Below are 25,811 nucleotides of genomic sequence, written 5' to 3'. Positions count from 1 at the left end.
AAATAAATAATAATAATAATAATGCAATCTGGGGATAAAAGCGGACTTCATAACCTGTAGCTGACTGTTTGCCGAAAATCCTAGCATCCACTTCCAGCATGATCAGATATTATTTGTTAATTAAAATAAGTATTTATATATATATTCATAATCAGTTTTCCCGTACCATACTATGTACATAAGACATAAACGGGTAACCTACCCAAAGAAAAGGAACTAAACACAACATTGGCAAAAAAAAGTGCTCCAATGCACTCCCGATAAACCATGTACGAAGTAGGGAGGTAAAATAGGTGTTTTTGTTATTAACTTATACATGAATCTGAAATTTTATTGAGTAGGTAGGTACGTATTCGTTAGGCCCACAAAAATCGTAAAAAAGCTGTTAAAAACCATACTGAAGACAATTTCATATGTATGTAGAGGTTTAATTATGATCTGAAACTCGATTATCGACGCGACCACCGACCAGGGTAAATTGCAGGGTAGGGGGTGGCTATAAATACACATTTAACAAAGTTAACTTAATAATCTCCCGATAAACTCTGGGTTTACCGCCGGCCGCTTTAAACCTAGTTAAGTTTAGAGTTACGGTTAACTTCTCGTGACTTTCAAAATATTTATTATAGCTTTCCGTGCAAACTTCCAATCGCTTTATACAGGATGTTGCAAAAAGGGTATATAATACTAAGCCGAAAGGGGGTGACTCAGGAGGTCATTCTGAACAACTTTTGCGGAAAAAAACCGTTCTCCATAGTAAAAAGGCACGTGACCAATAAAGTTTCTATTGAAAGGGAATTTTTATTCTCGTGAATTTACAAAACTCGTGGAACAAAAGTTATTCGGAATACCCCCATTGGGTTTAGTAGACCCTTTTTGCAACACTCTGTAAAGGGTTTCCCGTCGGGCGAATGGGTTAAAAAGCAGCATATTACTCACGAGCAATGAAAAAGTTCCAGTAACTAAAGCACCAATTTACTTCTAAACGGAAAAGGCTAGTTTACTCGTAATGACACCGCCTGCAATATTCAAGCACATTTAACAGCACATCAGAATATTACAAACCAAGAACGTTAATATTTTGTTCTAATAAAATTTTAATTAAATTATTGAACTTTTCATTGCTCATCATCATCATCATCATCACGACCCATCACGTCCCCACTGCTGGGGCACGGGTCTCCTTCCAATGAAGGAAGGGTTTAGGCCTAGTGCACCACGCTGGCCTAGTGCCGGTTGGTGGACCCCAACACAAGCAACCTTGTGCTGAGCTTTCATTGCTCAGGAGTGTATAATAGTATTAAGAAACGATGAATTAAAATGAATTTTGGTCACGTTCTGTTAATTTACGCGTAACAGTAACAGCTTATGATCTTTGCAAGCTTTCTGTTAGTTGTTGTTGTAAGGACGGATGGCAGACACTGAGCTCTGTAATATTAAGTATACAGGGTGTTACCAAAGTAAGCTTACTTTACCTCAACATGAAAATTTTAAACATCGTAAGGTAGATACTTATAATTCATTCAATAAAACCATATTGACCCAAGTTGAAAAAGATGACGGAGTTCTAGGAAAATAACACGATAATCGTATGTATTGGTAGTACTTTTTTACTATTTTTTTACTGTTGTACAAGTAATAACGCGTATCAAAAATAACCATAAACACCTCCTATATAGGCTAACAATAGATTTACCTACCCTTTTCCAACACCCTGTATTGTTTAAAGTATACAGTCTCAGCGCGGTGGTATTAAGGCTGTGTTGTTAAGGCTGTGGTGTCGTATTATCAAGCAGCCTGATGAGGCATTCAGCACGTTCCACGGAGGCTTAGAGTAACTAATTGCTACGCCATCGGCCCAATAGTTTCAGAATATATTGCTTTGATCCCTCAACTTCGATGGTTACGAACTTGTTATATTGGATACCCAATTTGAATCAACTCATTTTAAATTGAGTGTCTAGCAAACTATTTTTTTTCATACAAGCTTATGAATGACTATGCCGTCAGATCAGTTACAGTCTGATGATAATGATGATGATACACGGAGGTAGGAGGAGCGGTGGTAGCTCAGTCGGGTGAGCGCCCGCTTCTCAATCAAGAGATGCGGGTTCGAATCCCGGCGCTGACATGTACCAATGAGTTCTTTTAACTTAAGTACAATGTATACCATCGCTCTTACGGTGAAGGAAAACATCGTGAGGAAACCTGCATATCTAGATTTAGCACATCAATCTAGATATGTGAACCCACCAACCCGCAGTGGACCAGCGTGGTGGGAAATGGTCCAAGCTTAGGAAGGCAGTTTAGACCTTGGGGATATGCACAAAGGTTCCATTCGAGAGAGCCAGGTGCAGGTACTTACACCCCCACAGAGAATAGAATAGAATAGAATAGAATGATGATACACGACAAGACGACCGAATGGCGTAGTGGTTAGTGACCTGACTACTGAGCCGATGGTCCCGGGTTCGATTCCCGGCTGGGGCAGATATTTGTTTAAACACAGATATTTGTTCTCGGGTCTTGGATGTGCCCGAAAAATGGCAATAGGCCCGCCCCCTATTACATTGGGACTAACATAACACTCTGGCGAAAAGTGGGTGCAGCAATGCACCTCTGCCTACCCCGCAAGGGAGTACATTAGTACAAGGCGTGAGTGCGTGTGTGTGTGTTTTTTTTGATGATACACGCATGAATTTTGCATAAAAGCGTTAATTCGATTTCGCAGAATTTATACTTAGTCACCCTACTAAAATATAATCCCATGGATGCTCTTACGCATATGACTATCAAAAACAACTTTTATAAGTAACTAACATCGGAATTTAAAATGAATGTTTGTCAAACAGGTAAGTCCAAGACTTCACGTCGTTCAATTGTACAAACAAGGATTCCCTGAAGCTGCTATCACAAATTTTAGGGCGCGCAAACAATTCAGTTCACGTCAATATTTTATCTGCACCCAGCACCTGGTCTTTATGTTTACGATCAAAACTGGCGTAGATCTGAAGTTTGTTTATTCAATTTTATTACTTTAAAGACGGACGCAGGCGCCCAGGTAGACCTAGGCGGAGATGGCGGGACGACCTGGTCAGATTTTTGTGGTCGACAACAGAGACGTGTGGAGTAAACATGGGGAGGCCTATGCCCAGCAGTGGGAGACTGAAATGGCTACTTAAAAAAATATACTTTAAATGCAGAGTTGCAGAAAGCGACTTTAAGGTTTAATTAAACCCAAAGCCTATGTATTGTTATTTTAGCAGGTTCTTTTTGGCTGTTAATGATAATTTATCATCTCATCTAAACCCAAAAAGACGATGATAACCGCATTTTACTAGATTTTGAAAGCGTTGAAAAATTCACACTGAACATACACGAAAGTATCACGATTGCTGTTCTTGTTGTTATTATTATGCCCTACAGGTGTAGAAGGTCTCCACCGCCACTTACATTATTACCTAGGTCCGATGAATAATATGAAAATATATGTTTTTTTGTACTCAGTAAAAAAAAAACACAATGAAAACCTCAAAACAACATTGCCGTCCTCAAGTTCACGAGTAGGATTGGGAAAAGAAGTGAATTACATGTTCTTGAACTTCCATTGATAAAGGTCTGACACATCTAAACAAGAAGTGATGCGGATATTTTCGGCTAACTGTAACTAAATATATACAGGGTGTAAGATGTGGAATACTTGTTCCCCCTGAAAAATATCACACGTTCTACTAAACCTACTTTCCCAAATTATTTACATGACAAATACTTAGCAATATTTTTCCTTTAAAATATTAGAAATATGTGAATAATAATGCATAGAAATCAATCAACTGGTAATAAGTTGTATGTATCTGTCTCGGAAAAGCCGTAAAGTACTTATCTAGAAACAAATCGCTTCGAATATTCATCTGACAGTGACAGCCGTGTGGCAGTAATAGGAATATCGAAAACACGCCATTACGCTACCTTTGTGCATTGATCAAGTAGGTACAGTCAGCAAAACACAGATATTGTACCCGGTTGCAAACAGTGTGATCCTACGGGTTTCAGGTGAAATATCCATGACACAAAGAGTATCCAATCAACACGGCTTTGTATATTGTATCTATCAATTACACACTTTGACTGTACACTGTACAGGGTGTTGCTAAAAGGGTATACTAAGCCGAAACCTATACATGAGCAATTTTGAAATTCTGATTTCAGTTTCGGCTTAGATATACCATGCTGCACATGTAGGTTTCAGCTTACCTTACCTTTTTGCAACACCCTGTATAATAGCTATCTGTTTTGTTGACGGTACATAACGGAACACTCGCAGGGGCGTCGGAACTCAAATTGACAGGCGCACCCGTCACCGTTTATGAATTTAAACGAGGAACGAGCAGGCCGGACGGAATACGGAAACGGATGGAAGGGTTCTGTCTGTTTCTTTTTTTTATTCACGATTTAAATAGAGAACTGGCTGGTTATATGACGGTATGGTGTACTGTTCCATCTACAGGATGATGCAAAAGTAGGATAGTAAGCTGAAACGGCCGACTTAGAAAGTCATCCTGAACAACTTTTAATAAAAGACTTTGAGTATTCGTGAAAAAAATATCTGCTCCGTAATTCACTCGACCAACAATATTTATGGACCAACAAGTATATGGACATAAAATATACATTATGGTTTTTTGCTTTTTTTTAAAGTCAAGACCTGAATTTTTTTGAATGTCCCTCTTTTGACTTTCTATACCCTATTTGCAAAACCTTGTATAATTTTCTCGCATTATTCTGACGGCGTCCGGCTGAAATTAACAATATTCACTCCATCTCTACCATATTCCGATGGTGCGCAGGAATAATTAATTATTTTGCGACACAACACAAACAGTGTTGCAGTCACGAACCAGGCGTTTTACGTACAGACCGGTTGAGCGCACTCCCGCAGCACCATCCATCACTACACCGACACCCACTTGGGAAGGTAATGGTTGCCGTTTCAGTTAAACGGTGGAATATTGAAAACTAGTGTGAATATTGAAGGTGTTTTGAAAAATAAACTTGTTATTTTATACTGGAATCAAAAATGTAGTGCTTTTATAAACCTACAGGGTGGAAAACTGGTTTCATGTACCTTTCCGTATGTCAGTCAGTCGTAGCTCTGAGTTACGTCAAACTAATTTCGATGTCATTTTCTTGGTTGACTAATAAAAGCGAAGTTTACCGAGAGTTTAATTAGTTTTGTTTTTCCAAGCCGTTCAGAAGTTAGTAAAGTGTACAACTCTCGATGGCGCATCCTGTGGCCCTATCGCGAAGTCAAAACGAAGTAATTAACGTTAAAGTCAATACAATTTGAATCCGAAAATCGTTTTCTATACATTTTCTCGTGGGATCCTGTCCAACTCACGTAACGCACCCGACCGATTTCGGAATGGTGTACCTAAGTTTTACAATAGTTATTACTGTAGAGTGCATCCAAATCTAATGTTAGCGGAAGACTTCACGGATTAGATATTTTGGTCTAACCCTTTCAGCATTACTAGCGTGGCTCACTGGGTGGTACCGTTCAACAGTGAAGAGGAAGACCCACTACAGGTGGTACTTCCAAGGGGTAGAAATTAAATCATAAAAAATAAATATTTGATTATTGTCGGCACTATAGGTCTATAATAATATCATTATCTATATGTAATTATTTTTTGTATATTACTGTTTGTTGCCAAAATATAAATAAGTAAATAAAATAAAAAAGACATTTTACTGGGTATTTGCGGATGAAAGAGCGTGATAACTGAAGTGGTGTCCTTTGAGCGAAAATACGGGATAATTGATTTTCGAAATATAACGAGGACGACCGACATATTGGCACACTACTGCTACGGCAGCTTCGTTTAAAGCCGACATTTTGTACATGATTTCAAAAAGATTGAAAGCTGCAAAGCAGACCTATAAAGGAAATAAAAGCTGAAAATGTTCAAAATACTACACGAACAGGTTTTTCTTTATTAGTTTTCAAATAACGGATCACTGCGCACAAAACTAATAACTTTCTGTAATAACGAAGTAATATAGCGTTTCAGTTTACGGGTGAAGTGTTCACAGGGTGCTGCAGAATTAGTGCCAGTCGAATGAGGAGCTGATAAAGTCGAGTATTAGATTGTTAAAATAAAATATAATAAATAAGTTGCATTATTGAAGTTCGTAAGAAACTCGGGATTTTTTATAGAGGTTTAAATCAATATAAAGAAAAGCCACTAGTAATTTTTGAAGGCATATTTTGTGTATACCTACAGATTTTTATTTAAATAAGGTGGAATGTGATGGTATAATATCTGGGTAAAATGTTTGATGGTACATCGACGTTATTATAGAGGAATATTATCTTGAGGTTGATAATTATTATCTTTTCACCCTAAGTCAATGTGCAAAAAGTTACTGTATTTCCTCCGTAGGGTTGATTTCAGCTATAATGTTCACCGTCGGCGATAAAATCAAGGCTTATAACTTTCAACATCCTGTATCAAGGAGCCAGGTACTCACCTAAATGATCTTCGTGCAGTCACTGTGTTCACAGTACAGAGAGTCTCTCAATATTGACTCATCTACAGTCACGTTTGACGTATACTGTATCAAAGACCTTTGACATGATAGTTTGCTTTCAGAAATCTTCAATATTCTAGATTCTTCGATTGACTCATCCTGTATATTGCCTAGTAAGTGCAATTGCGATTGTGAGGCGTGAAGTACCTAAGTCATTGGTATTTTTCTTTTCTTCTATAGATACATTCGCGCAAAACCATCACTTATTTACTTGTTTACCTACAACTGTACAGGATACATGGCTCAAAAGAAAAAGCAAAAATTCTGCTTCAGTGCATTTTACTTTTATGTTTTTGTATCTGTGAATAGCATTTAATAAAAGACCGAGAATATTAGCAGAATTTTATTCAGTGGGAACAGCGCTAAGTATTTACCTGTATTTACGGATTGTTGGTCTGAAATAAATTATTTTCAACTCATTTCATTAAATAAAATAAGGTAAGATTACCTTCTCGTATGTTATGATTAATGATCAAAGTTCTTTCAGTTTTCTCGTTAACTCTCGCTCTCTCAGTATCTTCACCCATAAATACTTTTTCTTACTTCAACCAAACAACCCTATCGTCAAGTTAAAACAATTGTTCTTAGAATTCTTACTTCAGATGCTGCAAAAGAAATATGCAGGACCTGCAACACATACAACATAATGTCAAAAATGCAATATTGCGTCGAGAGTTCAATAATATCCAATCATAAAATATTTAATACAATATATTTACGTAATAAATATAGGTACCATAATATTATTTTCCATTAATTTTAGCGGTTACATTCAAACATAGAAAAAATATTCATGCACAATTCTTTAATACAATAACCAAACACCAAGAAGATTTTGAATGGCTGATCCAGTTTCGATGAAAGAAAGAACATTACCAGTTCTCATTACGGGTTAAAAAGTTGAAATAAGTTTATAAACACTCAAGTACTTTGGCAATATTAGCAGAAGCCTTATTATTATTATTAATTTAAGCGCCGCCTCATTAGGGTAGCACCTCTGAAGGTATTTTTCGGCACGAAAATGCGAATCGACCAGACGTAATGGAAGTATTTTAGTCAGTATTTTTGAATTTCGTAACATTGTAGGTACATGTGCCTAATGTGGAATCGGACTTTCACTCGGACGGGTCACTTTATACAAAACAAATTATTATTAAATATATTAAAACATACCTACATAATAATACAATCGTTTGTTTGTTACTAAGAATGAGTTCTTACCTATCCATTTGCGCTAAATTCCGGGGAAATTTATGGATCGTGGCTAACAATATCCGACCGGAACCTTCCTTTAGTTTCCCCTGATCGCTCCGCTATGGGCTATTTACTTTTCATTTATTTTATTGCAAACCATTGCACGCACACATACCCCTGTGTAATCCCGATAGTGGGTAGATCGGAAATACTGAAATGGTTTCTATAGATAGTAATGAATAGAATACATTGTTCTATTGCCATTTATTGCACTTTATTACTGAAAGTAAGAAAGAAAATATAATGTTGTTTGCATGTGTTTATCATAGGCTGAGGAGAAAGTGGTTAAATTCAGTCGGGGATAGTTAGTTACTTGACTACCCGAAAGTAGCTGAACCGATTTTGATTCAGTACATAGCGACATTCATATTAAACATATTTTATACTCGTATATACCCCTTTATTTGTTTAGGGGAAACAATAATATTTATTTAGCAACACAATACAATTGGGTACGCAATAGAAAATAATTAAAAGTAAACAAGGCACGCACGGTATCACAATGAATAAAGGATGAACTGGATAAAATTAAAATGTGAATCTCTGAAATTTTCGTGTGAGTTATTATGATAATAATTATTACTATCACAATGACATTATTACGTTAATACAATAATCATTATTATAATTATGTCGGGTCATGTCACACATACTAACCACTGCACCATTGGGTCGTCCATACAATACCTAATAAGATATGGATTTAATTATTATGACCTGAAGAGCTTTCGTTGTAACGCGTTTTCTAGACACCTATGTGTGGCAGTGTACCATGAGGGCCTGATTGATGAATGATAATGACTCTTTCTCTTTCAGGCTACGTATTCCATAATTATGGTAGTGGGGTCTTCTGATATGATGAAATGTATTAGTATACAAATCTTGTATTGCCAACAGGTATTGCAATCGCGGAACATCCTGCGTGCCAACAAACTGCTGGGCAGCTTCAAGCTGGATGTGGCCACGGTCTGGAGTCAGCCAGGTAACCTCTCCGTCCCACTGCACTCGGCCGGCCATCAGTGTCATGAGAGTCATGACGCGTCTTGCAAATACTAGTTAATGTTTTTATTATTATTGAAATCACATACTAGGAACATAACATAAAAAGTCACGCCTGTTTTACGGGATTGGCATTGCTGCTCACTTTTCGAGTTACATTAGTACCGAAGTGAAAACATAGTTTGTTATGAGGTATTATGTAGATATTTCTGCTGAGGGATTATAACAGCTTTGTAAATGATTGATCATTAATGAACCTGCGTCATCGCATCATCATTATGTTGTAAAAGTACTTACAAATTTATTATTTCCAATTATTATAAAATAAAATAAATAAATATGTGGGGACATCTCACACACGGCCATCCGACCCCAAGCTAGGCAGAACCTGTGTTATGGGTGTCGGACAGCTGATATATCTACACAAATACATAGATAGATAGATACTAAATATAAATATCAACACCCAAGACCCGAGTACATATATCTGTCTTTAAACAAATATCTGCCCCAGCCGGGAATCGAACCCGGGACCTTCGGCTCAGTAGTCAGGGTCACTAACCACTACGCCATTCGGTCGTCAAATAAATTATGTTAAGCTGTATTGAAATTGAAGTTGTATGTATCCCAATAAGCGGGATTAAAAGAGCTTCAATTTTACAGACATTAATGATTTACATAAAATGTCGCCACAAGCTTTTAAAAGCTTATTGTAAGTCAGTAAAATTCCAATAAAACATTGTATTGAGAGCATCCAATCAACTGCGGTCAATTATTAAAATAATATTTAATTTAATTACATTAAAATAATATTATTTTAAAAGGTTCAATACACTGATTAATACTTTTCGTACTTATTGAAAAGTAGGTTGAAAAGTGGGCGCAGCAATGTTATTACATATTTTGTTTTGCAAACATTTTACAATCGTGACGATTTATGTTACATATATGTTAAATCAATTTTTCATTCTTAATTGATTCAATTGTCGATTCGACTGCACTGACTGCACGATAATTCAGTATTCAGTCAGAGGATTTTTAAAAGGAGAATGGCCATTTCTCTATGGCGCCATGACCCAGAGCGGCCATTGATGAAACATACACTGATGTGTAGTCCGTGACTACAGCATATACTGGTATTAATTTTATTATTATGAGACATGGGAGAACGAAGATATAGGTGCTCAAAGATCAAGTCTTTCTACTGTACTAGATGTTACCATCGAGCTACAAATTGATTTTAAAAGTGTTTCCGTGGGAATTCCTGGCTAAAAAGTATTTTATGTTACTTCGTGATAACGGGAACTTGAATAGAATGAAATAATTTTTGAAATTGGTCTCTTTATAAAAATAGGTTTCTGAGTGTGAAATGTGCAAAAATGATTATGATATTATTTGCATAAATAAAATCATGTAATACATTTTGTGATGCGCTATGAATTGGGAATCCCATGATTTAGATTATGAAACTTATTTGTGCGTGTACCATTCAGCAAAATCTTATTTAACGAAAAAAATATATTTAATTAATTTACTTTTGAACCCTAATATCTCAAGAACCCCATGGTTTAGATTTTTTTAAATATTTTTCCCTGATAATAGACATTTTTATCAATAACTTAAAATAGGTTTGGTGAGTGGCTGCTAACTTATGCAAAGCGGGTCAGGTTTCGCCATTCTTCTTTGGCTTCGTCTGTATTTTTACACAATTATTATGTACCTACGTGCATCCTCTTTCTATGTAACTATCTGTGTTTTAGCTGATTGTAATTTCATGCCTTCTCAATGTGTACTTTTTATGGTTAAAATATACACAAATAAAATACAACCACAATACAAACACTTCCTAATTTTGATAAGTACTTACTTATTATATTTTGTTCTACCATTTTGGTAGAGTTTGCAAAACAACTTACTACCACTTTGGTTTTAAAAATAAAAACACACACTTATTATGTAGTAAGTGTAAACTTATCCGCTATTTTTAAAACCTATCTGCAACTTTCTACCTGCTTAATACCTCCTCGTTAGTTTTAAAACTGTTACGCTGCCATTTTGATAATGTACGCTGCATTCCCAGTAAGCAAACTGTTACACCCGTTACCGTTACTACGTCGCATGTCAAAGTGAGCGCACAACTATATCAAATTGTCAACATTCATCGGCGTACTATTATACCTCGTTTCGGCTAGGATGATTCTTGTGACAGGTCCCAATTTTCCGTGTTACACACAAATACAACCTACAAAATGTATGTAAATTAATTACATTCAAAATTCAAATTCAAATTCAAATTTATTTATTTCATATAACATAACATAACAACAAAACAGAACATAAAATTAGAAATAAAATAAGTAAGTAGGTACGGTACACAAACAAAATACTTATATATGTGGTTATACAATTACAGTTTTGTTATGTCAAGTGCGTTCTTGTACATTGCATTGGATAGGTACAATTAGTCTGTAAACAAAATGTAAAGAGTGGCATTATGGGATATCTCTAGAACCGTAAAACTAAAAACGTCTTCATAACGTCACAGAAATCATCTTAGCTGAAAGAGGTTTAAACCGATACACCGCTAACTTATTTAGTGCCAATTTCTCCATAGTATAAATTAAACGTCATCTCCATATAAAATTCATGACAGATGTGTCAAAAGTCAACCACTACTCCCTGGTTATGCTGTAACCGACTATGGAGAAATTGGCACTTATCGGCTTACAGTTTGCGTACTGGAGACGCAGCCTTAAGTGTTTACTGTCGAATGACCCTTGCATGCGCCTGTGTGGAGCACCCAGTTCTTTATATCTTCACGCTATTTCAGAATGTCCCAGCCAGCCGAATGAGTGACGTCACAATTACTCCCGTCTTAGCTGATGAGTATGTTTATGTTTTTATTTATTATGCTAGAGGTAGATCTCCCATGGTTATAATAATTTACGTATTTGTATGTATTATGTGTGCGAATTCGATCATCTCCTGATTAACCGTGCAGTAACCTGTTAGCTTTTATTTTGTATTCAGAATAATATATTATTTGTTTATTAATATTTCGTTAATTTGACGATAAATTTGATCTAGATCATTTACATCATAAGGGTAAGTAAGAACAAATAATAAAATACCGAAATATAAGCCTACGAAACTTTATTGGTAGAGAAATGCCTACGATAGGTCATTCAGTAACGTAAATTTATTTACAATGAATATTGTAAATGTGATGAAATATAAGTAATTTTTATATGACGTCCGAATGGCGTAGTGGTTAGTGACCCTGACTACTGAGCCGAAGGCCCCGGGTTCGATTCCCGGCTGGGGCAGATATTTGTTTAAAACACAGATATTTGTTCTCGCGTCTTGGTTGGATGTGCCCGTAAAATGGCAATAGGCCCGAACCCCTATTACATTGGGACTAACATAACACTGGCGAAAAGTGGGTGCAGCAATCCACCTCTGCCTACCCCGCAAGGGAGTACATTAGTACAAGGTGTGAGTACGTGTTTGTAAAAAAATAATTTATCATAATATAACGGTATACTTAAATTGTTATTTTGTGTAGAGAAACTTTACAAAACTAACAGTCAGGTGACACTTTAGTAGGTCCACACCATCTTCAATCATCTAGACTTGATCTATCCAGCTTGTTCAGAGATGCTGCCTTTGACAGCGTACTTGGAAACTATTGAACCTAGTCTTGAACTGGGTGCTGTTGGGGAAATCAAATCATTGCCCGTTAATTGCCCTGAATGGCAACAGGGGGGTCACTCTACAATGACGAAAAACTAAGTTTAGCGCTGCTGCGACTATATCCCGTTTCATTAAACGTGCCGATTGCACGACAGCGCCCATTCGTTCGTTTTTCGTCAGTATAGAGTAACCCTTCAGACGTGGTACAAACAGTTGAATGTGTGACGTTGATTGGCATAGTAGATAGAGGGGAGACTCGCTAAAACGAAAAAGTATAATACTTTACTATACAGGGAGTAAATAGGGTTATATTATAGTAAACCTGAAAAGGCTGACATATAATATTATGAGCTAAACAACTTTCGAAAATTCCAGAAAAAACTTTCTGTACTAAAAAAAGAAGAAGTAACACCCTGTATAAGTATCTCTATGTTATCTTCAAGGATCGTGTAGTGTCATCACGTAGAGATGTTTATGAGTAGGAAAGTAGGAAGCTGCTGAACTTTGTCCCGCGGAGTCCATCGCTCACTGTCAAGGGACTGACTGAAAATATACACCCTTTTTAACTCCATTTTACTGTTGTGCAAGTTTTTGTCACCATACTCGTATCATAAGTAGTTAACTTAAAGTAAAACTGAAAAACTTGGATATTATTTTAAGTTCCATTATTATTATTTAAAGTCATCGTGTATATTGTAAAGTCCGAACCAATTTTGATAAAACATTCATAAACTCTTTTCAAAAAATAAAAATAGTGTCCTTGTCGAACATTCCTCACTATTAGAGTTTGCCAACGAGCTTTGCTTTATACAGAAGTACCATTAGCATTTACAGTACAAGAATAAAACCTTTGAGGTAATTAAGCTAGGTGAGTACTTACTTAGCCTAAGTGTTTAATTAAAGGTACTAATGAAACGACTCAAGTAAGTATTTTGTGGCGGATATTTTCCTCGACACAAAAGAAATTTCTCGGAAAAAAGAGATTGTTTTATAAAATTGTACAAGATTTCTAGTTACTTTGATTTTTTATGAATATTAAAAGAAGCTCTTTTGTATTTTTTTATTAATCGTTCCTTATCCCTTGGATTTTTTTATTACAAGACTAAGACTTTTTATTAGTAAATTGGAAATATTTAGGGTTATGTATCTTTGAGCTTTTATTACTTACATACATCTACAGTTTGTTTTAAAAGTGGTATGTACAAGTAGTAAATCAACAGGGGATGACTCATTGAGTTATTCTAAATAACTTTTTTATTTTGGAAATTTGCGTATTTTTTTTAAACATTTTCGTCGCAAATTCGCATTGTAAAAAGTCATATGATTAAGAAAATCTGTATGGAGAAGCAAATCTTTCTAGAACAAAGGGTTTTCATAATATCCGTACATTGAGTCAACACCTTTTGGTTTACGGAACCCTTTTTGCAACATCCTGATATCGTTTACACAAATTACATTACTTACCAGCAGCTCTTATAACACCAACATCACTATAAACTTTCTATAAATAAATTTGTACTCAGGTCTTGGGTGTTGATAATTATTTATATTTAATATGTATCTATCTATGTATTTGTGTAGATATATCAGCTGTCCGATACCCATAACACAGGCTCAGCCTAGCTTATAAAAAAACTAGTATCTTACATGATTCTTGTCAACAGAACGCCAGTTCTTCCACAAGTGGGCTCTCCTGACGGACCCTGACGACGTGGCTTCCGGAGCCAAGGGGTACCTCAAGTGTGACATCAGCGTGATCGGCAAGGGAGACGCCGTGAAGATACCGGCCAAGAGCGAGAAGGATGAAGACGATATTGAAGCGTAAGTTATTGTCATCATGACCCATCACGTCCTCACTGCTGCGACACGGGTCTCCATCCCATGAAGGAAAGGTTTTAGGCCTAGTCCACCACGCTGGCCTTGGTCGACCCCAAACCAAGCAAGCTTGTTTTGAGAGAGTTGTCGGGTAAGTGAGCCATCCGACTGTCAGATGTTTTCATGACTCTGACTAGGCTTAGCAAGTGAATAATTAATGAAAATGACGTACAAAATATGTATATCATTACGATGGCATTGACTAGTAAGGAAAGTGACGAGTTACAAAAAGTTACGAATTACCGAAAGTTACCAGTCATGAGTGTTATGACCTAATTCCTTGCAGAGCTAGAAAGAGGACACCACACGCAGCATGCCTCTCAAAGCCTCCCGGGCTAAAACCGCGCGAAATCAATTGAAGATTAACTGTATCAATTATTAGCGAACAGTCCAATTTCAAACGCTTATTAATACATTATGTGTGGAGTTAATTCAACGGTTATAATTCCGTAATCAAAATGAAATCAATTTTAATACTATATTTATGTGGATGTATTTTACAATAAATTTGCAGACAATACATAATACTTATTTCATAAAATACACTTATAAATACACTTATTTCAGAAACATCTCACTGTATGCCCGGTGAAACCCACACTACACAAAGAGCTGTAATAAGTCTCAAAAGCATTTTGTTTAAAAATTGAGTTTTCATGCAGCTTTCAGGAATTTTGGGAATGTAAAAGTTTCATTTATTTCAATTAGAGAAATACCACCGGAGCGGCAGTCGGCTTTAAAAGCAATGGTAACATTTCACTAAAATATGAAGTAATTATGAATTTTTTATTGAGTTGAACTCTCAAAATATAGGTACTTACAGTTGTTGTATTTTGCCCTATGCTGTTCTCCGGAGTCACACTAGCTAATGAAAAACAAATTTTTGGAGCGTTGATGAGCTAACTCAACCCGAATCCTCATTGCATTCAAACATACCGAATCATCTCGATGTAAAGCTAGAATAACCTTCCCGTTCTATTCCACCCTACTCCACTCACAAAACCGCATACTCCACCCCACCATATATACTCTTCATTGGCAAATCTATCCATTATTTCACACTTAATATATCAATTCTAAAATTTAGATTGAATTCCCAGCCGATTTAAGCTGTTTTGGTTGAAGCGTGTAATTTAAATTCTAACCAAATAATTAAATTTGAACATGCCAATCCTATCGTATTTTGCTCACATGTGGTTTTGTAAATATTAGCAGTATGTACCTATGCTGCTAGCAGGAATATTAAAACGAGATTCAGAAACTAAACAAATAAGGGAGTGCAAGCGAATTTGCATACTTAGTTCACAATGCATTGTTCATTATGCAAAGAACATACTGGAATAGGTATGAGTTAGTTATACCACAATGTAAGAAAAATCCAGTGAAAACTTATCTAACTAATTCACCACAGCACAAAAAACCTCCCTGAAATAATGTAGATAGAGACAATATAATATTTTCTTGACGATTTGATTACCATGAGAGCTATAGAGCAAAGAGACCTAATATTATCAAATACTTATTACTTGATTTTAAAATCGCGCTACGGAAAGGTATAAGCTTATTTACTCAGTAGGTATTACACATTTGACTATATTTTGTCAAACGCATTTGTAAACCGCCTTTCGTGAATTTGACACACAAGTACAAAAGGCGTATACAACGCCTTTAAACTTTAAAGGTGGGTACTGACCAACGTTACGAGGTGTAATGTAACACGTTTCACAGCGAGCATTTGTGCAGTCAGTACGTAGTGTTACGAGGAAACCAGCGAGCAACGAGCCGATTTTAGAACACAGCGTTGCGTAACATGCTCGCTGGGAGTGTTACATTACAGACCGTACCGTTCGTCAGTACAGTCATCATCATCATCAGCCAATAATCATCCACTGCTGGACATAGGCCTCTCCCAAGGAGCGCCACAACACTCGGTCCTCGGCCTTCCTCATCCAACCACTACCCGCCACCCGCCTAAGGTCGTCAGTCCAGCGGGCAGGAGGGCGTCCCACGCTGCGTTTGCCTGTTCGTGGTCTCCACTCGAGAACTCGTCTACCCCAACGGTTATCGGTTCTTCGGCAGATATGACCAGCCCACTGCCACTTCAGCTTGCATATTTTGACAGCTATGTCGGTAACCTTAGTCCTCTGACGGATAACCTTATTTCTGATACGATCCATCAGAGAAACCCCAAGCATAGCTCTCTCCATAGCACGCTGAGCGACTTTAAATCGGTGGACCAGTCCTACCGTCAGTGTCCACGTCTCTGCACCATACGTCATCACTGGCAGGACGCACTGGTTGAAGACTTTTGTCTTCAGGCTCTGAGGAATGGCCGATGAGAATATGTGACGAAGTTTCCCGAATGCAGTCCAACCCAGTTGGATGCGCCTTTCAGCCTCCTTGTCGAAGTTGCTTCTGCCTAGCCGAATAGTCTGCCCGAGGTAGACATATTCTTGCACAACTTCGAGTGTTGCCTCACCAACGGCGACCGGCTCCGGTTTGATGTGAGCATTGTACATGACTTTCGTCTTGTCCAAGTTCATTCCGAGGCCTATACGTCGGGAAGCAGCATTTAGGCCACTTAGCATCCAGCTGAGTTCCTGCAGAGATTCTGCCATAATAACGATGTCGTCCGCGAAGCGGAGGTGTGACATGTACTCGCCATTTATACATATGCCATGTCCTTTCCAGTCCAACGTCATCAAGACATCTCCCAATGCATTGGTGAACAGTTTCGGAGATATTACATCCCCCTGTCTCACTCCACGTTGCAGTTGGATAGGTCTTGTCTTGTGGTCCTGTACATGGACAGTCATAGTAGCGGCATTGTACAGACAGTACAGTCAGTACCCAACTTAACTGAACAGTAGGTACGTTTTCCTCACAAAATAATGTTTCCAGTAACCTCCTCCTGCCTGACGGGGTCCCGATCGAGCGGCAGCGCGCGCGCTTCATCATCAAGATCTACCGAGCTGACGGTCTACCCAAGATGAACTACTCCATCCTGGCCAACGTCAAGAGAGCCTTCACCGGGGAGAACCAGGACCTGGTGGACCCCTTCGTCCAAGTCTGCTTCGCTGGCATGACTGTAAGTGCTCAACTAATGTACCATTAGGGAAAGCCAATAGGTCTGTTGCTAATATTATATCCCGTGCGCAACTTTGCCTGTATTATCTACCTGAAGCAGGAACTGAAGTAATGCTCACGGATAATTCATCCAATCACAGAGCTGCATACCGTAATTAAGTTACTCGTATGCCTAAATTTGCATTCCCAAATGAGAAACCAATGCCGAGCATGAATAACATCTTGCGCTAGAGGAGTAATCAGCCCACTATTGACACATGTGTAGCAGATACTGCAACTTGCAATATTTAGATAATACAATTTCAAATAACCTCACACTACTTTGTCACCAGGGCAGCACATCAGTCAAGAAGAACTGCTACGCTCCAGTCTGGAACGAACAGATCGTGTTCACCGAGATGTTTCCGCCTCTATGCCAACGCATTAAGATTCAACTTCGCGACAACCATCCCGTGCACCCGAATATCATCGGCACCCATTTCATCGATTTGAAATCTATCTCCTGTGACGGGGAAAAGGGTATGGTTTATCAAATTACTTACGTGTGACACTAATGTTCTTCATTTTTTTATGTTTTCAGCTAGGTACTGCCTGTACAGTATCATTCCGCTATATAACTCTACGCTAACATTTATTATTGCTTATCAGTACTCATCCCTAATCAAAGAAGTTTTACCTATATGCAGAACCAGATCAATGGTACCATAAAGAAGATTTTAACTGCAAGCGAAGGGGAACCGTTTGGACCAGTGTTAAGTGACACTGACTGCTGTTCCGATGGTACCGGGTTCAATCCCCAGCTGGGCCAATTTTTGTTACTGACAAATATTTGCTCTCGAGTCTTGCCATGCCAAGAGTGGAGGTTACAGTGATAACTTTGCCATGTGTTGTAGGATTCCTCCCTACGTTCGGGCCAGCGTTCGTGTACATGTACGGGTCGACCAGGGAGTACAGCCTCCTGGACCAGCACTCCAGCCTCAACACCGGCATGGGCGAGGGAGTCTCCTACCGCGCCAGGTACCGTTACTACAGTGCTTTTTATGAGCTTTTCTTAGATAAGTTCAAAGGAAACGTAAACATTTTATTTCCCTTCACAACATCGGATTTTGGAATAGGGCGAGTTGTAGGGCCATTGATTTGATCCGTCGTTTTCTAGAAAATGCTTGCCACGCTGATGATAGAGTCATTACCGTTCAACCCTAATAAAAAACATTTTTTTTAATACTTAAAACCAGTATTTTCCACAAACCCTTTCCTCTTAAAATTTTAGGGTCCTTATCTCGATCCGCACTGAGATAATGGACAACATCGAGTGCATGGCGTCAGACGTCGAAGTAGAACCGGCCCTGCCGCTCACCGAGCCAGCCTTCGGGAAGAGCGAGGAGTTCTTCCTTTTCTCCAGCATCTTCGACGCCAACATGATTGAGAAGCGCATTGCAGACAAGCCGATCCACTTCGAGCTGAGTATCGGCAACGCTGGCAACTGCCTGGATGGCAATAGTGAGTCGGTGAAACGCCCTCAAGATTTGGACACTGAGGAGTTGGGTAAGAGACGTACTGTCGCAAATTTTCCATTGTCATTCTTGTGTTTTATCAAAACATCTTTTTAATTTTTAAGGTTTGAAAGATCAGCATTTACTACGAGATTTTCAGTCCATCTGCACCAGCCTACAAGCTTATACCCTTCCAGAATCCATGAGTGGAGACACAGGCTTCTGGCAGAGCACCACCATGCCGGTGAAGCCCACATCTACGGACAAGGACTACTACTACCTGCCGTACTGGGACAGCAAGCCTTGCATGCACATCCGCAGCATCTGGCCGGACCATCGCCGCCGCATGTACAACTCCAACATGATAGCCAGCATCATTGAGAAGTTTGTGAGTGACGTTCTTCGGTTTTTCTATTGTATCTAAAAAGTCTCTTGACCTATAGCATCCTATACGAACCATCAGGGAATTCCATGCTTACCCGATTTGCGTCATGCGATCTTGTGTCTTTGGAATGGACAATAAGGCTGGCTTCCAGCGATTCTACTATATGCTTTTAGGTAGGCCGATAGGAACTACTTTAAATCCATAAAATCCTTTTTCTTACAGGAGGAAGGGCTGTCCGACGCCCAGCTGGCGATTGAGACAGACGTGGGCACGGACTCGAATGGAGTGCAAGCTCTCAAGGGCACTCTGGACGCCACCAGTGTGGCCTGCGCCAACTATGTGAAGCATCTCAGCAACTCTCCGCCGATTGGCACCACCAAACTGGACAAAGAGCGTATGAAGATGTGCATCTCTGAGATTGTGAGTTTACTGCACGAGTATTTCTGAACATATCTAAGTATTTAAAGGTACAATGGGACGCAGAGTTGTATGTGTTTATCTTATTCCAGGATCACATCAGCACCATGGCTCGTAATCTCAAAGCATTGATTACAAAACACTCAATTAAGGATCGTCTGCGTACCGCTTACACATACTTGAACAAGCTCAAGCAGCTCTGCGAAGATGTAAGTTTTTTTCACAGAAACCAGGTTAATTAATATGTCTTAGTTATCTTAACTGTGATTTATTTTCAGCCGCAACACACCCTGCCTGATGTATTCGTTTGGATGGTGAGGGAAGGGAAGCGTGTTGCATACCAGAGGATCGCTGCTCGGGACATCATATTCTCTGACTATCCAGATGAGTCTGGAAAATTCTGCGGCAAAATGCAAACTCTGTTTCTCAAGGTCAGAACCCGATTTAGAAATCTTTTATTTATCTTCTTAATCATCCAACCGGGTTCTATTAAGGTTTTTTATTTTAGTGGCCAGGCAAGAAAGCAGCTGCACCGAGCGGATGGACTATACCTGCGAAGATCTACGTTTACTTCTGGCTCGGAGTACTGAGTGACAAGAAGCACTACATCGAAGGTTTGCCTCAAGGGTTCGAGTACAGCTCCGAGCTCCGCAATGCTGACAAGCTGAGGTCAAGCGCCCCAAGCGGCATTTTCTATGCTGAGAAACATGTAAGTTTTATACATCGCCAATAAAGTTAAAAAATATTTCTTCTTTCATAATCTTACGGTGTAAATTAGTAAATATTCCAGATCTATTAAAACTGTACAACTATTACAGAACTTCCAACTGCGGGCCTATGTGTACCAAGCTCGATCGCTGATTGGGTCCGACGCCTCTGGACTGTCTGATCCGTTTGCGAAAGTCATCATAGGCGAGAGCTCCTCCACTACCCAAGTCATAGATGAAACTCTGAGCCCCACATGGGATGAACTGCTCGTATTCGATGACATCTTGCTTTACAGCAACATTGAGCAGATCAAAGCTGATCCACCAACGATTGTGGTTGAAATTTTCGACCAAGACAAAGTTGGAAAGTCAGAGTTCATTGGACGCACATTAGCTAAACCTCATGTCAAGGCGTTTGAAGAGCCATACGAGAGACCACATTTTCCACCATCGTTGGAGTGGTATGAGATCCGCCGCGGAGATGATCATGCGGGTGAGCTTCTAGCCACTTTTGAACTGCTTGAAATACCAGCAAAGCAAAACTCTTCAGTTCTTCCTGAACTGCCATCACCACGTGAAGCGTACGGCAAGGCCCCACTTGACGCCAACAAAGGGCCAATATTGCCGGTCCCAAGGGGAATACGTCCAACTCTATCAAAGTACCGCATTGAAGTACTCTTCTGGGGCTTGCGTGATCTCAAACGCGTCCACCTCCTCACAGTTGACAAACCAAGAGTTGACATAGAGTGTGCTGGAAATATTTTGTATTCGTCAGTTATACAAAATGCCAAGAGAAATCCTAACTTTACCAACCCTGTGAAGTTTGTTGACGTTGAGCTGCCTGATCAGGACCTGTACAGGCCCCCGCTCACCATTCGTGTAATCGATTGTCGTAGCTTCGGTCGTATGACATTGGTTGGAACTCACACTATCAACTCTATCCATAAGTACATCTACACTCCGATGAGTAAGAGGGAACGTGAAGCTGAAGAGAGGAAGAAATCGCTAATTCAGCTCCAGAATGTAGACTTGAGGGCAAACTGCATTGTGCAAGAAGACACATTCACAATTGAGAATGAAAAAGAAAACTGCCCATTGTTGATGCGTGGCAGTTCAAGCGCCATGGTGACCTACGGCTCTAGCGTCAAGCCGTCTACGAGCAAGGGGAGGGGAGCAAAACGTGACAGCATGAAAAGGCGCAAGGAGAGTACTGGGAGTGTACTGGACGATGACGATGACAGTAGCAAAGACTGGTGGACAAAGTACTTTGCTTCAGTTGAGATGATGATTGAAGATGAGAAGGAAGCTAAGAAGGAGCGGCAAGGGTTCTTGACTCCGCAGGTGGTCATCCACGAGGAGTCTCACTCGCCGCGCGAGGAGATCCACTCCCCGAGGTCGGACCGGGACCGCGGGAAGAAGCGACGACCCACGTCTCCACGGGGCAAGAGCTCTCCATGCACTCAGAAAAAGAATGAAGTCCCACGATCAGCTTTGACCAAGGTATATTAAGACTACAATATAGTAAAAACTAGTAGGTAGGTTCTTTTAAAAATATATGGACAATAATAATGATTATTTTGTTTCCTTTTAGATTTATCCGCATGAGCTTGAGGCAGTGCCCGAGTATGAAGAGTTCAAGGAATGGCTCCAGCCCTTCGAGCTGTACCGCGGCAAGAAGACAGACGATTCAGAAGATGATAATCGGGTGGTTGGAGTTTTCAAGGTATTTTTGCTATGATCATTTAATTTTGTAACTAATACAATATGATTAATCAAAATACATATAAATAAAATGTTTAATTTAAAAAATGTTTTTAGGGAGCTCTAAAGGTATACAAGTGGCCATTGCCAAAAGGAATCGATGATCACACCATCATGGGCTTTGATCCAAACTATGGATTCTTCCAAGGAGTTCCGAATAACGAGCCCATCCATGTGCTTGTGAGGGTCTACATCGTCAAAGCCACTGATCTGCACCCGATGGACTTAAACGGAAAGGCCGACCCATACATTGTCCTGCACTTGGGCAACAAAAAGATCAGTGACAAGGAGAACTATGTGTCAAAACAGCTGAATCCTGTCTTCGGAAAATGCTTTGAAATAGAGGCGACATTCCCACAGGACTCTATGCTCTCAATTCAAGTCCTCGACTGGGACTTGCTTGGCTCCGACGACCTTATCGGAGAAACCAAAATTGATCTTGAAAACCGGTTCTACAGCCGTCATCGTGCCACTTGCGGACTGCCGCAGAAATACGAGGAGTAGGTATCTTTACGTTATTTTGAAGTTAAATATACTTCGATTATCTTTCTAACTTATACTATTTACTTTAGGACCGGATATAACCGCTGGAGGGACGCCTTGAAGCCCACTCAGATTCTGGCCAAGTTGTGCAAAGAGGGAAAACTAGACCCGCCGATCTATGAGCCGAACCGCGTGAAGATTGGCCGCACGGTGTTCAACGTATCCATGGAGGAAATGGAACTGTTCACAAACCCGAAGACTCTGGATGAGCAACTGGCCCTGATGGTGCTGCGTCGTTGGCACGAGGTGCCAAGAGTCGGCACTCATCTTGTGCATGACCACGTCGAAACTCGACCTTTGTACAACCCTAACAAACCTGGTAAGAACAACAGTGATTATCCTCATGAAATAATTATTAGGCAAACAGGGTATTTTAGACCACAAATTTAATTTAAGGTGTGGAGCAAGGCCGCTTGGAGATGTGGGTTGACATGTTTCCCATGGACATGCCGCTGCCAGGACCGCCACTGGACATCTCTGCTCGGAAGCCAAAGTCCTATGAAATGAGGGTCATTATCTGGAACACTGACGATGTGGTGCTGGAAGATGACGCCTTCTTCACTGGAGAGAAGATGTCCGATATCTATGTGAAGGGGTAAGATAGATCTCAAATAGATATTACTACAAAGGTACTACAACAGAGAAAACATTATGTTCACTGAACTTCTTTTGTTTCTTAGATGGGTGAAAGGACCAGACGATTGTCAGTGCACCGATATCCACTATCGCTCTTTGACTGGAGAAGGGAACTTCAACTGGCGTTTCATTTATCCGTTCGAGTATTTGGAGGCTGAAGAGCGTATCGTCATATCCCGCAAAGAATCCGTGTTCTCGTGGGATGAGACAGAGTGCAAGATACCAGCTCGACTGGAGCTTCAAGTTTGGGACGCTGACCATTTTTCAGCTGATGACTTTCTCGGTGAGTTAAATATATATATTTTTCCAGAGTTCGGCAGTTTTTATGGGCGATCCAGCTATGGGGTTTAATGGATTACTATCTTTATTTTCTACGGGACTTTCTACTTGAGTAAAATACCTGATTAATAATATTACTACAGGTGCAGTGACTCTCGACCTAAGTCGCTTCCCGCGCGGAGCAAAGAACTCCAAGCTGTGCACTCTCGAAATGCTGAAGAGCGATGGTTCTGTGCCGATGATCAACCTGTTCAAGCAGAAGCGCGTCAAGGGCTGGTGGCCATTCTACATCAAGAGGGAGACTGACGAGATGGAACTCACTGGCAAGGTCGAGGCTGAGATACATCTGCTGACCAAGGAAGAGGCTGAGAAGGTGCCGGCCGGACTTGGCAGGAATGAACCGGACCCGTTGGACAAACCCAAGTAAGTAGTTGTTATATTGTTATGGTATATTACGTGCAAAAGAGTCCCAAGATCGTTTTGTTCAGATGGCTTTTTAATTTTTCATTAGATATAATGTAGAAATATTTCATTTATATGTTGTCTCATTATTATTCTAGTCCAGGTAGTTATTGTCAATTTAAGTAGGGGTATATGCCCAGCGGAAGACGATTGGTAGCTGATGATAAACATAATTAATATTCTCGTAGAGTATACAAAGTTTTTTTTAATATTAATTATTATTTACCGAGTAACACTTTTGTTACAGCCGCCCTGACGCGTCGTTCATGTGGCTGCTGAACCCACTCAAGTCGATCCGCTACATCATGTGGCACAACTACAAGTGGACTATCCTGAAGGTCTTTGTCGTTCTCACCGTCGCCCTTCTTATCTTGCTCTTCTTCTATGCCGTTCCAGGCTACACCGTCAAGAGGCTCTTGGGTGCTTAAAGCGACAAGGTTCTTCAATCTTTGCAATTATATATTAATCTTGATACTATCGTATATTCGTTGTTGTACTTACCTCGCCTTGAATTTAAAATTCAGGTGCAGGAACTCTATACAAAACTGTCTCTAGCATCCATATTATAATGTGGTTGAGGCCGTGGTCTATCACTGATTTATAAGTATTATTATACTCTATTACAGTAAATGTTGTAGAATTAGAAACAATTATATCATAATAATCATATCAAATATAATCATATATTTTTGGGAAATCGAAAAAAACAGTAGTAAGTTTAATTATTCTATCAACTTTTGTGACTTGAAAACTTTTGAAATTTGAAAATGTTATTAATTGACCTACATATTTAGAATAGGTATTAAATGTTTCTTAACCTTTATTTATATTATTAACAATTATTATACGAGTATTATTGTGTTGTTGGGCTGGAGATTACTCTATGCACCGTAGTGTATTTTGCAACTGTTACCTTGTGCTTACGAGAAAACTGCAAATGTATTTCAAATGTACTTATTTTGATGATTATTTATATCAGTATCTTAAGTTACGGAAAGCTCATCAATTAATGTGATTGCTATGGAAAGTTGCAAATGTATTTGAATGCTCGCGCTGTGGACCACGTCTGATAGTTATGCTATGGAAAGCTGAAATTGTATTTGAATGTGATTTGGTGGTGTGACCATCGGAATCTTAAGCTGCTACTTCATTATTGTAAACTGAAATATATTTCAAATATATTATTATGTAATTTCATTAATGTATTTTTCGAATATGGTCGTGTTATGGAAAGCTGGAAATGTATTTTGAATCTGCTATTTTGTGTTGGAGCCACCAACTGAATGAAGGTGCCATGTTATGGAAAGTTGCAAATGTATTTGAATTGTGGTCAATAGGGTAAAGCTATCAGAACGGTAGGCTATGGAAAGCTGAAATGTATTTCAAGTGTGATTTCAAGGGTTACCACCTGGATTGTCTTTAAAGTAGGCTCACGAGGTATCTGATAGCCCTCAAGGCAGCTCTTTGTATTAATATACTTACAATACAACTTATCTAAACATTATAATGAAATTGGTGTTATTACAAGTTAACCATTTTAAAGATTCTTGATGTTAAATGTTAGAATATAGTTCAAAATATGCATAACCTCAGGCTTGCAACGGCCGACGTTCGTGAGCCCGCTTCCCC

At 39.2% G+C, this 25,811-nt stretch overlaps 1 protein-coding gene across 1 annotated transcript in view; it reads left to right on the top strand.

Moving 5' to 3' along the window:
* Positions 1-25,517, top strand: part of LOC105381351 (otoferlin-like) — an 84,583-nt gene extending 59,066 nt beyond the window's left edge. Inside the window, exons 8-26 of the mRNA XM_048632993.1 lie at positions 8,743-8,827; positions 14,202-14,358; positions 17,314-17,500; positions 17,832-18,018; positions 18,393-18,516; positions 18,770-19,044; positions 19,190-19,380; positions 19,600-19,797; positions 19,887-20,003; positions 20,073-20,225; positions 20,303-20,503; positions 20,613-22,001; positions 22,093-22,224; positions 22,320-22,762; positions 22,835-23,124; positions 23,202-23,400; positions 23,486-23,724; positions 23,864-24,143; positions 24,430-25,517. Coding sequence (XP_048488950.1) covers positions 8,743-8,827; positions 14,202-14,358; positions 17,314-17,500; positions 17,832-18,018; positions 18,393-18,516; positions 18,770-19,044; positions 19,190-19,380; positions 19,600-19,797; positions 19,887-20,003; positions 20,073-20,225; positions 20,303-20,503; positions 20,613-22,001; positions 22,093-22,224; positions 22,320-22,762; positions 22,835-23,124; positions 23,202-23,400; positions 23,486-23,724; positions 23,864-24,143; positions 24,430-24,610 — 5,028 coding nt within the window. The 3' untranslated portion in view covers positions 24,611-25,517. The remainder of the gene's footprint in view (positions 1-8,742; positions 8,828-14,201; positions 14,359-17,313; positions 17,501-17,831; positions 18,019-18,392; positions 18,517-18,769; positions 19,045-19,189; positions 19,381-19,599; positions 19,798-19,886; positions 20,004-20,072; positions 20,226-20,302; positions 20,504-20,612; positions 22,002-22,092; positions 22,225-22,319; positions 22,763-22,834; positions 23,125-23,201; positions 23,401-23,485; positions 23,725-23,863; positions 24,144-24,429) is intronic.
* Positions 25,518-25,811: the final 294 nt, after the last annotated feature.

Source organism: Plutella xylostella, chromosome Z, assembly GCF_932276165.1.
Source record: "Plutella xylostella chromosome Z, ilPluXylo3.1, whole genome shotgun sequence".
Lineage (NCBI taxonomy): Eukaryota > Metazoa > Arthropoda > Insecta > Lepidoptera > Plutellidae > Plutella > Plutella xylostella.
The sequence above is the reverse complement of the archived record's forward strand: the minus strand, read 5'-3'. Positions and strand labels throughout refer to the sequence as shown.